The sequence below is a fragment of the Camelus bactrianus genome, chromosome 16 (assembly GCF_048773025.1).
Source record: "Camelus bactrianus isolate YW-2024 breed Bactrian camel chromosome 16, ASM4877302v1, whole genome shotgun sequence".
Taxonomy (NCBI): Eukaryota; Metazoa; Chordata; class Mammalia; order Artiodactyla; family Camelidae; genus Camelus; species Camelus bactrianus.
Window position 1 is genome coordinate 41,567,578 of NC_133554.1, and position 16,125 is coordinate 41,583,702.

Below are 16,125 nucleotides of genomic sequence, written 5' to 3' on the forward strand. Positions count from 1 at the left end.
ATGAAAAAGGAAAGTAAAGCAGGATAGGGGACATCAGGAGAACAGGGTGGGAGTACAGCAGTGTTAAACAGGATGGTCAGAGTAGGCCTCATGGAGGTATCATCTAAGTAAAGACTTATAGGAGGTGAGATTTATGCCATGCAGACAGCTAGAGAAAGAGTATTTCCAAGTAGAGAAGATGGCTAATGCAAAGGCCCAAGGGTGGGAGAATTCCTGGCTTATCAGAGGACCTGCGAGAAAGCCAGTGTAACTAAAAGCAGAGTAAGTAAGCCAGGGGAAATGAATGAAACCAGAGAGAGGCAAGGAAGGGAGGTGGGGAGGAGAGGGAGTTCCACATAGGAGGGAAGGCCCTGGAAAAACTATGGCTTTTGCTCTAAGTAAAATGGGAAGCCAGTGGAGGATTCCAAATAGAGGGACATGACCCGATGTTTTTAAAAGAATCACTGCTGTGCTGTATAGAGAGCAGACTATATGTGTGTGTGTGGAGTTGGGGGAAACGGGGGGAACAAGAGAGAACATTTAGGAGTTTCAAGTCTTTCTGGATTGTCTCTCTCTTTGTGTTTAAAAAAAAAGTTTCGTTCACAAGGGGTATCCAGGCCATGTTTGCAAAGAGAGTTTTCTCTTTCAGTGTGGAATCTTGAAGAATGTGTCAATGGCCTGAAACTATGTCCTTAGCAGGCATCTCAAAATAATGATTACCAAACATTTCTCTCTGCTCATTGCCCTGACATGAGTTCTGGGCATCACCCTCTCTCAGGGGAAAAGTGAAAAGAGGTTATGCAGAACAAGCAGTGATAACAGGATGACGTCACAGGTGTGCCTCAAAGAAACCCCCAGTGAGTTTGGCTCATAACCACTCTACAGTGATTTACTCTACCCTGCCAACGCCAGCTGGAGGAGGGATGAAGAAAGCTGACACAGCCTTAAGCCCTGGGCAGCCATTATAAGATCTTTCTCCCTCCAGTCCCCTGCCAGCCCCTCCCCTCTTTCAACCGCTGATCCTTGCTTCAGAAGCCAAAGTGTGAACAGCACGTGTCTGGATTTCAGAAACCTGCCCAGCAGTTGGAAATTCCCTGCAGCGTGTCAATTGCTGCATCTGCTGTTGGCACTTGGGGCAAGGGATCACATGGGCATTTTCTGAAATAAGCCTTAATATGGGAATCCTAGATCTGAAGAGGGGACTAGAGAAGTCAGAAAACTCCAATTACTGTAAATAAATTCCTAAATACATGACAATCTGCCTTCTAAAAAGGAAATGGAAACATACCAGCCAACCAAACAGCTCTAAGAACAGCAGTAGACAAGAACAAAAGCACAGAGCACCCTGACTAATGGAAAGGATTTTATGGGCCAACAGAGTTTACCAGATACGTGGTGTAATGTGGCTGAAACTAGAGAGCACTCTTTTCCAGATCTCTAGCTCACACTCTTTTGGCAATAAATGGCTTCTATCATTTTAGCTGCAGGACCCCCTCCTCATTCACTTTACCTTTCTTTCTTCCCCACCCAATTAGTCCTCTAAGTCATCTATACCTTGAACACCTCTTGGAAAAATGAGCTTAATAATACCATCTGCCATAAAAGTAGGCTGTAGGAGCTGGAAAAGGAGCTGCTCTTTAAAAGAGCAGCCCACAGTGCCCTTGCCACCCTGGATACAGGTGCTCCAGTCACACTGCTCACAGACAGAGGTTAAAAAAAATGCTTGAGTATGATGCTAAAAAGAAAAAAGGAATCATACCACTTCCTCTAGTAACACAGCAAGCAGCCTGGGTACCCAGATCTACTCTCCCAATGAAACAACTAATTATCCTGGAAACAGCATTTTTAAAAGTCTTTCTGGAAAGTACTGATGAGTAAATTAAAAAGAAATCCTCTGGTCAGGGATTGAGTAAAGACAGGAAACTAGAGCTGCTAATTGTGGATTATGGCCAGGCTTCACCCTAAGAACATTTGCTACCTGATGAAGTTGAGCTTTGGTTTCCAAGGCTTCATGCATATAGCCAACATAAGAGGATGCCCAAGATCCATGCCACAAAGCTGAGCTCCCACAGAGCTACACCCAAGTAGAAGGGTGAATTTAAGAAATAATCCTCAACCCCTTGAGAAGACAACTAGAAAACTGACTATGTCAATCCCTGGGGCTAACTAGAAGAGAAAAAAAAATATTGTACTGAAAATATGAACTATACACTAGGCCTTACAGAGGTGTGAAGCCTGAATTAATGTTACCTGAGTGGCCTGAAAACCCTCAAGCAGGTATTTTAATTTAGCATGATTATTTTAGACTCCCCAAACATCAGGCTGTGAACAAAAGCAAACTCAAATCCTCTCCCATTTTCATCCCAGGTCTCCAAGAACTCCCACTAATGAAATCCCACAGAAAATAAAATTACAGAAAAAAAACTTTAAATTACACAGGAAACAAGGCACATGTGCAACAACCAGCAGAAAGAAGAGATTAGCAGAAACTCACTTAACAGAACCCCTTCATCATAGAGTCTCTAAAATAACCATGTTCAATAAATTTAAAAAAAAGACAAGCTCACAAATATGTTCAGGAAAGCAAGAATTGAAACAAATTTCTTCTGTATAGCACAGGGAACTATACTCAATATCTTGTAATAACCTTTAATGAAAAAGAATATGAAAACGAATATATGTGTGTGTATGTGTATATATATATATGCATATACATATATATCACTGGGACATTATGCTATTCACCAGAAATTGACACATTGTAACTGACTATATATGTATCAATTTAAAAAAAAAAAAAGAATTGAAATAAAAAAACTCAGTGGAGCACATTTAGTAGGTTAGATACAGTTAAGATTCAATGACAGTTAAGGAAATTATCTGGAATGTTGCACACACACAAGAGAGTCAGAAAAATGAAAAAGAGGTTTAAAAGACACTTAAGACAGGGTAAAGTCTGACATATGTCTAATCAGTCACAGAAGAAGAGAAAGCATGGGCTGATGCAGCATTAAAAAAAAAAGAATGCTAAGAATTCTCTAAAACTGCTGAAATCAACTCACAGATACATAAAGCCCAACAAATCCCTAGCAGGAAAAATTTTTAAATAAATACAAACTGGGGGCAGGGGGACACAGCTCAAGTGGTAGAACGCATGCTTAGGGTGCATAAGGTCCAGGGTTCAATCCCCAGTTACCTCCTCTAAACATAAATAAATAAATAAGCCTACTTACCCACCCATCCCCCAAATCACACAAAAACAAACCAAAAAAAAAAAAAAAAAGTAACTAGATAAACAAAACCATAGTATACCCATAAGATAGAATACTATTCAGTAACATCAAGGAATGAAATATTGATAGGTGTAACAATACGAATAAATCCCAGAAACATTACACTTAGCAAAAGAAGCTAGACACAAAAGAGTACACTGTATGATTCCATTTACATGAAACTCTAGAAAAGACCTATCCAATGTATGGTGACAGAAAGTGGATCAGTGGTTTCATGGGGCTAGGGATAGGGATGGAGATCAACTGGGATGAACACAAAGAGAATTTCTTGGGATGATGGAAATGTTCTGCATCTTGATTGTGATGATGATTAGTTACTTGGGTATATAAATTGGTCAAACTCATTGAAATACACATTTACAATGGGTGTATTATATTGTATGTAAAATTTACCTCAATAAAATTGATTTTTAAAAAACCAGGATGGCATTACATAACTGTCAATGGACTCAATGTTCATAATAGCCCCAAACAGAAAACAACTCAAATGTCCGTAAACAGAATGGATAAACTGCAATAAATGAATAACATGCAGTACCGTAGCAATGAAAAATGAATGAACTACAACTACACACATCAACATGAACAGATTCACAAACATTACATGGAACAAAATAAGCCAGAGGAAAAAGAATATAAATAATATGATCAGCATGATTCCATTTACATGCAAGTAAAATCAAAACTATGTTCTGTTTAGGAGTGTATACTAAGATGTTAACACTATGAAGAAAGGCTAAGGCATTAATTCTACCATTTAGGATGACAACTCCTACAAAGGCGAGAGGGAGCTAAGCTACCACAGGGATGAAACACACAGGGAACTTCTGAGGTACTGTCAACATTCTATTTCTTAACCTAGGTGCTGGCTGTACGTGCATTCCCTTTACTGTTCTCTCAAACATTTTATACTCCCCTACTCTTTCAGTATGAATGACATATCCACCTTCCCCCCAGGCCAAGAAAAGAATCACAGTCTCATTTAAGAATGGCATGTGATGTATGACTGAAGAACTGTGCTGTACACCAAAAATTGGCAAACATTGTAAACTGACTATAACTCAGTAAAAAAAAAAAAAATAACTAATTAATTTTTTAAAAAAGGGTCAGAGGGCAGGCAGGGGCTATTCTAAGATTAAGAGACTAATGAGACATAACAGCCAAAATACATAATGTATGAACCTCAATTTGATCCTAGATTTAAAAATAAATAAATAAAAGACATTTTGGAGACATTTAAAAAAAAAAAAAGAATGGCATGTGAAAAGCCTCTTTTTAAAAAGAGGAATACTAGAAAAGACGGTGAAAATAAGAAACAATGTTCCTGAAAGTAAAGAAACAATCCCCTTTAGAATAGCACCCAAAGTAATAAAATACCTAGGAATAAATCTAACCAAGGAGGTGGAAGAATTATACACAGAAAACTATAAACCACTGATGAAGGAAATTAAAGAAGACTTTAAAAAATGGAAAGATAGCCCATGCTCTTGGATTCGAAGAATCAATATTGTTAAAATGGTCACACTGTCCAAGGCAATCTACAGATTTAATGGAATTCTTATCAAATTGCCCAGGACATATTTCACAGAACTAAAACAAATCATAGTAAAATTATATGGAACCATCAAAGACCTAGAATTGCCAAAGCATTACTGAAGAGAAAGAAAGAGGCTGGAGGAATAACTCTCCCAGACTTCAGACAATACTATAGAGCTACAGTCATCAAGACAGCATGGTATTGGTACAAAAACAGACATATAGACCAATGGAACAGAATAGAGAGCCCAGAAATGAACCCACAAACTTTTGGTCAACTAATCTTCAACAAAGGAGGCAAGAATATACAATGGAATAAAGACAGTCTCTTCAGCAAATGGTGTTGGGAAAACTGGACAGCAGCATGCAAAGCAATGAAGATAGAACACTCCCTTACACCATAAACAAAAATAAACTCAAAATGGATCAAAGACTTAAACATAAGACAAGATACAATAAACCTCCTTGAAGAAAATATAGGCAAAACATTATCTGACATACATCTCAAAAATGTTCTCCTAGAACAGTCTACTCAAGCAATAGAAATAAAAGCAAGAATAAACAAATGGGACCTAATGAAACTTACAAGCTTCTGCACAGCAAAGGAAACCATAAGTAAAACAAAAAGACAACCTACAGAATGGGAGAAAATTTTTGCAAATGAAACCAACAAAGGCTTGATCTCCAGAATATATAAGCAGCTCATACGACTTAATAAGAAAAAAATAAACAACCCAATCCAAAAATGGGCAAAAGACCTAAGCAAGCAATTCTCCAAGGAAGACATACAAATGATCAATACGCACATGAAAAAATGCTCAATATCACTAATTATCAGAGAAATGCAAATCAAAACTACAATGAGGTATCACCTCACACCAGTCAGAATGGCCATCATTCAAAAATCCACAAATGACAAATGCTGGAGAAGCTGTGGAGAAAGGGGAACCCTCCTACACTGCAGGTGGGAATGCAGTTTGGTGCAGCCACTGTGGAAAACAGTATGGAGATTCCTCAAAAGACTAAGAATAGACTTACTGTATGACCCAGGAATCCTGCTCCTGGGCATATACCCAGAAGGAACCCTACTCCAAAATGACACCTGCACCCCAATGTTCATAGCAGCACTATTTACAATAGCCAAGACATGGAGACTAAATGTCCTAATGTCCTAAATGTCCATCAACGGATGACTGGATAAAGAAGATGTAGTATATTTATACAATGGAATACTACTCAGCCATAAAAACCGACAACATAACGCCATTTGCAGCAACATAGATGCTCCTGGAGAATGTCATTCTAAGTGAAAGAAAAATACCATATGAGATCGCTCATATGTGGAATCTAAAAATAAAAGACAAAACCAAACAAACACAGCATAAATACAAAACAGAAACAGACTCATAGGCATAGAATACAAACTTATGGTTGCCAAGGGGGCGGAGGGTGGGAAGGGATAGATGGGATTTCAAAATTGTAGAACAGATAAACAAAACTATACTGTATAGCACAGGGAAATATACATAAGATCTTACGGTAGCACACAGAGAAAAAAACGTGACAATGAATATACATATGTTCATGTATAACTGAAAAATTGTGCTCTACACTGGAATTTAACACAACATTGTAAAATGATTATAAATCAATAAAAGTGTTATATTGTTAAAAAAAAAAAAAGAACTAGAAATAATAGATGTGAATAAACTTCATTTGGTAGAAATCACAAAAAAAAAAAAAGAAAGAAAGAAAGAAACAATGTTCCTAAAAAGTACTTTTTTTTTTTTTTTTTATAGGGACACTACATGTCCCAAAGCAAAAGAAAGACCCAACACTTCTTTCATCAACTGGTCATGAAAAATGCTTTCCATCGTGAAAGGGCGACTCCCCCTCACCTGTGACAACAGTAAATATGGATCCCAGACAACCTTGATTTGCTCAAACCATATCCCTCTGTCAGTTTATTACTTGCAGTGCCACCTGAGTCTCAAGCAACTTGGGAGAACTCTGACTCTCTCAACTTCTTCACCTGTACTTCTGTTCCTCTTCTTGTCCCAGATCAGGCTCGAGGATCACTTTCTTCACCAAAGAGCAACAGTTGCTCAGATTTGAGGGGGCGAGATGAGGGGATTGCTTGCTTTATTTAGCTGCCTCAATTAAGTCCAGAGAAATTTTTGTGTGTCTCCCGATATAGAAGTCTGGACCCATGAGACCTGGATGTAATTTACTGGATGTGCAACTTTGCTTAAGTCACTTAACTTTTCTGATGTTTCCTGTCATATATAAAACAGGACACAAAATATCTGTCCCACCTGTCTCAGAGGACTGATGGGAGAAATCAAATGAGAATGCATACATAGCAACTACAAAAGGTAATCAGGTATTATTATCACAGTAGTGCTCTGTTGTTGTCATTATTGGCCACTACCTCTGAAAGCTACAATTTTTCCCAAAACCAACATTTAGTTGGTCAGGGTCCAAAGCACAACTTACTCTCCCTAACCCCCATCCCCAGAACACACCCATTTCCCCTGTGCATTCAACAAGCAGTGCATACCTGGCCTGAGCCCCCTGTAAACTACACGTTTAGAATTTCACTCTTCAAGAAAAGCTTAAAGAGACCTTAGAAAAGGCAACTGAAAGTTCTGCTGCCAACATCCCCCCACCCAATAATGTTTCCCTTTCAAAATAAGTCCATTATGGAGTCCGCCCCAAAAAAAAGAGAGAGAGAAAGAATCAAATTGAGAAGCTATCAAATGGCAACAAAGACAAGGTTTCTACCATGTGAACAACCAGGCAAGAATGGGATACTGTCCTCCACGCCAAAGCAGCCATGTACACCAAACCACACTGTCAACAACCTTGGGGCAAAACTAGAAATCATTTCATCACCTGACATGGTAAGAAGGCTTAATTCTATTGATATGAGTGAATTTTCTCATTTCTTCAGCTTTTCATAACTGCTTCTCCTCCCTCAGCCTCAAGTAATAGATTCATTCTGAAAACAAGGACATTGGAAATCAAAGTAGGGAAGACAGGAAGGTCTCTTGACACTCAAGTCCTTAACTTTTTCTTCTTTTTCAGGGAATTCTAAGGGAAGAAGTCTGTGCTAAGCAGTCTGTTCATAGTTATAAGTCCCCCAGAGGGACAGAGGGCAGAGCTGAGGGATACATCCTCCTCTTGCCTGCCTGCCTTCTAAGGCCTAGCCTCTTCTGACCTTTGACTCTATTTCTCACACAATTTGTTGGCCAGGCTGGCTCTTTCTTTCTTAATCTACTCTTATACGGAGCATGAAAATGACGGTCAGGCAGTGCTGATTACCTGCAGAAATCTACCCACGGATCCTTGAGGAGAAACAGCCCAAGGGCTTCTATCACCAGAGACAGACAAGGAGGAATGAACGGGACAGTTTGTAGAGCTAAACTCAAGCCTAACCCTTTATGAAATGTGGATTTCCTGTACAACTGTTCTGACAAGCAGAGGATTAGGCACTTCATACATTCTGCTTGGGTAAGAGACTCGGACAGAAGTGAGTTGCCACAGAGGAACAAACTGCTTTACTGAAGATCTCTAAGGTGGTTACAAGCTGGAAGACAGAGAAATTCTGGCTCTGTATCGAACTTCTCAACTAGAGTCAATTCGCATACACAACAGTGGCATGAAGCTGTGCAGTTCCCAACTCAAGCATCCTACACATTGGGGTTAAGTTCACCCATCCCACAGGGACAGCTGCAATTCCCCATCCCTCTGGAAGCACACACGGCACTCACTCCTTTTATCTCCTGCAATCCAGGATTACTAACAAACCATAAAAGCAAGCATAAACGATAATGAAAGGAATGCCAGCCTAGCCTTCCTCAATCCCAGCCCCTAAATGTTCCCTAAGAACAGGGAGCACAACGGCACACACAAGCAGTGTCTCTTGGGTGCCCTCTTGCTGCCACCAGGGCTTTTCTGCAAAGTTGAAATGGAGGCCTTTACACTATGAACTGGTAGAGGAGGAAAAGAGGGGGCCAGGGCACAGAAAGGGGAAGTTATTCGAGTGGTGGCCAATGAATAACATCCAATGATTTATAGGAAATAAAATCCAATAATACAGTAAAATAAAACAGTGTGTGCCTGGGATGGTTTTGATTCCAGGAATTATAGAGCATATTTAAAAAAAAAGAGAGAGAGCAAGAGGGGGAGAGAAAAAGGCAGGGAGGAAAAAAAAGGCCACATTGGAGCAAATCGGGCACAGATGGGGGATGCAGTGGGGTTTCAGTGATGCCCTACCACAAACATTGGTTCAGTTATTCCTCTTCAAGAAACCAGAGTTTTATTCCCTTAAATTACAGAATTTTTTAAAAATTAAAATTCTTGGAGTGCTTGCGGTTTAGATCAACTGTTTCCCCTTCAGCATCATGTCAGCCAATCAGATGGCTACCGAAGTGTTAAATACTGAGGCGCATGGAGAAGGCACCATTTCTTCCTTCAGGAATGCTGCAGAGAGATTACCAACTGTGACATCACTCTGGGAACCACCTATCTCCACCACTCATCACTCACCAAAGAGCAATGCTGGACACAGGCCAGGAAGGGAACACATTGTTCAATGAGGACTGGCCTGCCCAGAAGCGTGTGGCCTACCTCATCCATACATCCAACGAATACTTACTGAATGTCTATTAAATACCAAGCACTATGTGAAGAGCTCCCAAACATCCCTCAAATGTATCTGACCCCAACAGACACATTTCTTTAGTGAACAGGTACTCTTCTTCAGTGTAGAGCATTAGAATTCTGGACTCTTTGTAGTCCCACCGAAGCAAGATTTTTGCATAGGCCCATATGAGAGGAGGAGATAAAGGTCTCCCCATCAGTAGCCCTAAACTTGTGAGTTTTAAGATCATTACTGCTAAGACCTGAAAGTTTAGTTGGCTAAATGATATGGCAAAACTCAACTTATTTTCCCCTGTGGGAAAGGGGGCAAATCTGACCTCACAACCTCTGCCTCCCTGAGCTCCAGCAGAGACTATAACCAAGGAAAGAGGAAAGATGTCTTTATTTCACCACCATCTAATTTTTTTCCCCTCCGTTTGGCCTTGTGAGGTGTTCAAAGCTTTTAAACAATTCTGTGTCTCTCCTGACCCCAAGGAAAGCACATTTGAAAGCAATCATACGGAAGTGTTAGTATCATTTCCATCCCTGGACTATTGGTATTTTGAAAAGAGGACTTATACAACAGTAACACTGAACACACACAAAAAACTGAATTCAAGGCATCACCAAAGGACATACTTTTTTGTAAGGATGTCCCTGTTGCTCTCCTCAAGCACCACATCTACGGGGGACAGCCAGACACAGACTGAGAAGATCCTGACTGCCTTGGGGGCCAGAGATCACCTCTGCCTCAGGCTGGAACGTTCCTTCTCCACAGAGTCCAGGAACTGACATATGCAAACACCCACCCAGAAGGACAGGTCCAAGAAAGAATGGAAAGAAAAATGATGGCCCAGATGTTCTTGCAAGTCAACTTGCAGCGACTGCCAAATCACTGCAGACCCCGAGCACCTGGGAGGGCCAGGCAGCCGCAGGCCCTTGCTTCCTGGTTGTAGACAGCCAGGGTCCCGCGGCTGGGTGGCGACTCCGACAGCAAGCAGACTGGCCTGGAGAGAAGCCTTCAGAAGGGCACCGGCTGACGGGACTTGAGGGGCGAACACTCAGGGCTGATTTATCACTTCCTTACTCATAAAAATGTGATTCAAACTGCTGCTGATTAGTGAAGGATTTAAATCTTTACCCTCTCCCCAACCCTCTTCCCTCTCCACCCCCGGCACAGATGCTGCTGCTCAGCCACAACACCCCCTTCTTGCCACTGTCCGTGCAAGCACAGCACAGGGGCCCAGAGAAGATGACTCATGTGCTGGGAAATGGAAAAGTGCATCTTCCCACCAACTGGCCCCGCTGAGTGCTCTGCTCACCCCTCTCCCAATGGCAGCCCACACAGCGGGGTCTGGACGGCCGCCTCAGCTGCACACCAGGTACTTGGCAGCACGTCCACAGAGCTCTCTGTCCTAGTTGAGTGTTACATCCTGTGGCCCAGGCTGTTTTTCCCTCAAACACCCTTGGAGCTTCTGACCACCTCAGCTCACACTCCTCTTGGCCCCAGCTGCCTCGTGGAGGTGAGCATCAGGACAAAGCCAGAAATGAATGGTAGGCTCTCAAGCACAGGCTATGACATGTCCTTCCGGCTAGCAGGTCCCCATTATAGCCAACCCTGGAAAAGAGGCCTAGAAAAAGTACCGTGGCCTCAAAGGGGGAACCATCTATTTCCTCCTTTCTGTTCTCACCGTCTCACCTTCCTTTCACCCATATTTTCTTAACCTTTACTTTATAACAGCTTCAAGAAAAGGACTCACTGGTGGCCTATGAAAACGCCAGTGTATTCCTTTTCATGGTGCAGAAGCTGCCGGCAACAGATGCTCCACAGGCAAGAGCTGCAGTGTCTTTACATTCACACCTCCTGAGACCACAGGTCACTTGATGCGGGAACAATACCTTGGCAGAGGCTGCAGCTCTGTGACAGGCAGCTCCCTGAACTCCGTGCTGCTGTTACAAGGAGGCAGGAAAATGAATAGGAGGGCATTCCCTGAGTCCAGTGAGCTTCCCTCTTGGTAGCCCATCCAACAGAGAACAAAGAAGGGATCATTCGCCTATACTTTACAAATTGTATTTCCTCCTTCCTGGAAACCACCACGGCCCCTCAGACTGATGCTTTCTCAGAGCTGTTCTCCGGAGTAATTAGCCAAGTTCAAAATGACACCTATGCCTCTGTATCTCACCTTCTGCAGGGAATTCTAAATGTTGCAGTAGGAAGCATTAGAAGAGGAAACCCTCTAGGACTTAACGTGATTGAAAACCCAGGCAAACTAGCAGGGGATCTCAGAGTCCCAGGAGGAGCCAAGTGTTAAGGGAAAGTACGCCATACCCACTCATCAGGGGAGAACACCCCCTGCAGCAGGTTGAGGCATAACACCAAATACAAATGGGAAGGGAAATATATCAACTTCAGAGTGAGAAAAAGCACTAAGAAAAGGTGCAACAAGTGAATTAGACACACTCTGTCCACAAACACCAGGTCTGTTTTACAACAGACTCAACAGAAGGGCAACTCCTACTTCTTGGCATTTCAGATAATTGTCCAACCCTGAGACCAGACACTCTCTGCCAATGCTTTGAGAAAATTCTTTGGCAGCATGGACCAAACCTCCCTTGCAAATAAACACACAAAATAATGTCACCTCCATGCTACATATTTCCATCAAGTCAAATCATGTCATCCTTACCTAAGGGAGATGGAGGGAAGGGAAGGGATCTGGTAACATCCTTCAACTGTGACCTGGTCATCAGAATGTCTAAAACTCCTGCCAATCAGCCCCTCTGCAATCCCTCTGACTCCATACCCCCCTACCTTCTCTGTGTAAAAAAACAAAACAAAACAAAAACCAGTGTTCAGAAAAGCATTTCAGAATGTATACCAGTATATTAGCCAAATTCTGGGTCTGGTGATTTTTGTGCTTCCAGATTTGAGTCACCAAAGCTCATCAATTCTCTGTTCTTACTCCCTGGCAGACTCCCACAAGGGATATCCCATAGGGAGCTAGACTCTTCCATATTGAACAAACAGGGTACATGAGTCCAGAAACAGCTATTCCCAATCTCTGCCAAGCGTATGGTCTCTGCAATGAAACATTTCAGCAATGCATCTCCCCTGGGAGAGGCTCTGGGTCTGCAGCTTCCAAGAGGCCTTGCTGCTGCCTTCAGCATGACCAGATGTGCAACAGCATCTCTGGGTTTGCAAATTAAGCTCTATACCCATGATTCCCTCCTTCCATCCCACCCAAGCACTAGACAGTCATACAGATTTCAGAGAGTAAATTAAAGATGTGAGAGGCAATGGAGGAAAAGTGTGTGTGTACTGGGGGTGTGTGTAATGGTAAGGTAGCACAGGAGAGGACTAGATTAATCTTTATCTGTCTGGATAAAGAAACTGGATGTTCCTTACCTTTCAACTGGGAGTTGTGTATAGCAAACATATTGATGGTCATAAGCTGCAGCATGCGGGTACTTCCAATAGGAGAGGGACTATGCTGCAGCAACACCTGGAACTCCTTGAGGACCTTCTCAGCCACTGCAGGAAATGTCTCCATCCTACAAATACAGCCAGCCCATCAGTGAGGCACATCCCCAAGAGCACTTGGTGTACACACACATACACACACTCATTCATTCTTTCTCTTTCTCTCTCTGGGAAAAGCGGACAGCTAATGCCTAGGACATTTCTTTGCTACTTTCACAGACCCTCCTGGTACCCCAGGCTTTGAACAAATTTAAGAGAAAGAAGTGTTCAGGGTTAGAAATGGAAACAACTCAATTTTAGGATAAACTGCTATGAGTTATTATGCTTTGGTATGCTATTTCCTAACCTCTGGCAATAACTAGATTCAAGCTGAAATCAAAGTTTCTCTCCGAAACAATCGGTTTTTCTAAGTAGCGCGAACAAATTTCCTTTAAGCTCTAGGACCGGCATATTCCCCAAACTCTCTGGTATGAAAACCATACTCTATGAAGAGGTTCGTGAATCTAAAGATTCTTCACTCAAAGCTTTACTTCAGAAAACCAGGCGTGGTTCTGCTGCTGTCTACTTAGAAATGATCAGAGAATTGCTCCACCTACGGATCCCAAATCTCCCCTGGAAGAATCCCTCGACCAAGGGCCACAATGATCTGTTTCAGCCTTTCCTGTGTTGCTGTCATCCTTTCTCTCACAAGCCTCTGCTCATCAGGGTCTGTATGTTTTCAGGCCAGTGGAAATATAATGCCCTGGCCAACTGCCACTCCCAATACAGGAAGAGCCTGTAACGTAGGAAGGTAGAAATCCAGCCAGTGACCTAGGGCTCCTAAAGAGAGGTCATTCAAACTGCTGCTTGCCAAACGTGGCCACTGGATCAGAAACAGTGGTGCATGCCTGCAGCTCCTCTGGCAACAGGAACAAACCACAGCTGAAGTCCTCAGAAATAAAAAGCAAATTCAAACTTGGTACTAGAGAGAGAAACCAGGCACATGGGCCTTAGGGTCATGTCAAACAATTAGTGATCAGCAGAGTTATCTTTTATCCATCCTCAAACCCGCGCCCCACACCCCGCCCAAAACAAACAAATTGCTTGTGGTACACTGAGGGGTAGGGTGAGGAGGAGCTTCAGCCTGGATTAATAAATAGCTTCTGGAAAGCCACAGGGAAGGGAATCCTTCTCAAAAGATACAAAACCGTTTCAAGTCCTAGTGAAAAGTGCTTCTACTTTTCACCTGAACCTTGGCCCTTAACCCACTGAGTAGAACCCTCCCCAGGTTAGAATACGTCAGAGCTTTCTGGCATTGTGGTGATCTTCATTCCTTGCCCTTGGATGGCAACTCCTACAACTGACCTTCTGGTACTCAGAAGTCATGCCACAGTTACAGGTCAATTACAGTTTAGAGGCCAGTGCCCTTCTCTGCCAAGCTGTTCTCATTTTCATTGGCACAAAACATGCCAGGCATTTGCTTTCTTCCCCTCAACATGCCACTTCAAGTGCCATTCCCCACCCAACACCACCAACAACAAAATAACCAAAAACACAGGTTTCTTTTTTTTTTTTTCCCTCTAAAAAGTTTTAGAACCATTAAAGCTCTTGGTTGGTTTGGAATGGCAGAGAGTGATATGTTTGGGGCTGGATTGGATCTATTTTTCCCCATGGGCTAAAACAAAGGTTTCATTTTAAATCTTGACACTGTGCAGCACTCTTTCTGGTCGGAGGTGGGGAGGGGGACTAGCACTTCTCATTACGAGAATAGCAGAGTTCACTCTGCTTGAAAATCAGCCACACTGGGCAAGTTTCAGAGCCATGTGTCTCCGTGTTGAAAGGCGGTAGAGAGCCAGCACTGAACGACATGACAGAAGTGTCACGTGGGACAGTCTTGCTTCGAGGCTGTGTCTGAGGAAGCCTCTTCCCTGGAATGGGAATTGAAACAGATCCATTAACACTCCCTAGGTCAGACTGAAGTCTCAAATGAGCACCAGGCCAAACGTCCACATCTTTTTTTTTGAGAGTTTAAAAAGAAAAATCCCCCCTTCACCTTTCAACTAGTTCAAAATGATTAAAACAAAAGGAAAAAAAATCAAATGCATAAGGATATAAATTAGAGTACCTTCAATTCTGAGAAATGAGGGAAGATAGAGTTCTCAGACAAAATCAGCTTCGTTAAGCAACAACTAAAGCACGCACAGATAAAAGGTTCTTCCTCAGAGCTCAATAACGGGGTTTCTGGTGCCCAATTTCGTAACTAAAATGCTGTCTGATTTTGGCCTCAAATTACCTGTAAGTAGTTTTACTTCTTTCTCTTTGCTCTACTCCATATTACAGAATGAAAATTATACTGAAACTGAGATAATGACAGTATGCAATTTGTTAAGAAAAACCCCATAAAATAAAAATGACAGTTTTTGTGGCTACATATGTTAGTACGTAAATGTAGTAAAAAGGTCTGGAAGAACACATAACCTGATGTCCAGTGTTATCTCTTTGGAGGACACAGGGGTTGGGAGAGAGTTGAAAGAAACTTTAGAAAAGAATGCTATACTTTTACCAGGAGATTTCATATATTACTTATGTAATAATTATAAAACTTTTAGCCAAGAAGCAGCAGCAGCAGTAGCAGCAGAAGAGAAAAAGCATAAAAAGATGGCAATTTATAACAGCAGAAAATTGGAAGCAGTCTAAACTGCCCAACAGCAGCAGATGATTAAGATGGCACATCCATACCATTGAATTCTATTTTTTAAAAGCTGTATTAGATTTTTTTTAATCATGTGAGGGAACGTTCAACATATACTAAATGAAGACAGTTTTAAAGTAGTGATTTAATGTGATCTCTTTTTATATGTAGTTGTAAAAAAATAAACAAGAGGATGTGTGTGAGTGGTGTATAGAAAAAAAGATGAAAATATACGCCAAGTGTTAGTGGTGGATGGTTATCTCTGGATAGTAAGAATAATTTTTTATCTCTTCTTTTTGCTGGGTTTTCTAAATATTTTACAATGAGCATTGTAAACAGTAAAAAGATTTCCCCTACAATGAATACTTCTGACTTTTGTATATAATACACTTACAATTTTAAAAATAAATCAAGACACAAACATTATATTTTTAACAATTCAAAGTCCAAAATAAACATACGAGTCTTTGAATTCCAAGAGATCTTGAAGCTGTGCAAACAGCATGACTAGGAAGCAAGTA

General features: G+C 41.7%; 1 protein-coding gene across 6 annotated transcripts in view; it reads right to left on the bottom strand.

Moving 5' to 3' along the window:
• The window catches only part of SMG6 (SMG6 nonsense mediated mRNA decay factor), a 191,306-nt gene that overhangs the window by 128,108 nt on the left and 47,073 nt on the right, over positions 1-16,125 (bottom strand). For 4 of the 6 annotated variants that reach the window (XM_045518983.2, XM_010958186.3, XM_045518982.2 and 1 more), the window contains exon 10: positions 12,859-13,004. The exons of 1 other annotated variant lie outside the window; for it this stretch is intronic. In XM_045518983.2, the coding sequence (XP_045374939.1) occupies positions 12,859-13,004 (146 nt within the window). Of the gene's footprint in view, positions 1-12,858; positions 13,005-16,125 lie in introns of those variants that run through there. One more of the 6 variants, XM_010958187.3, reaches the window with a different exon arrangement.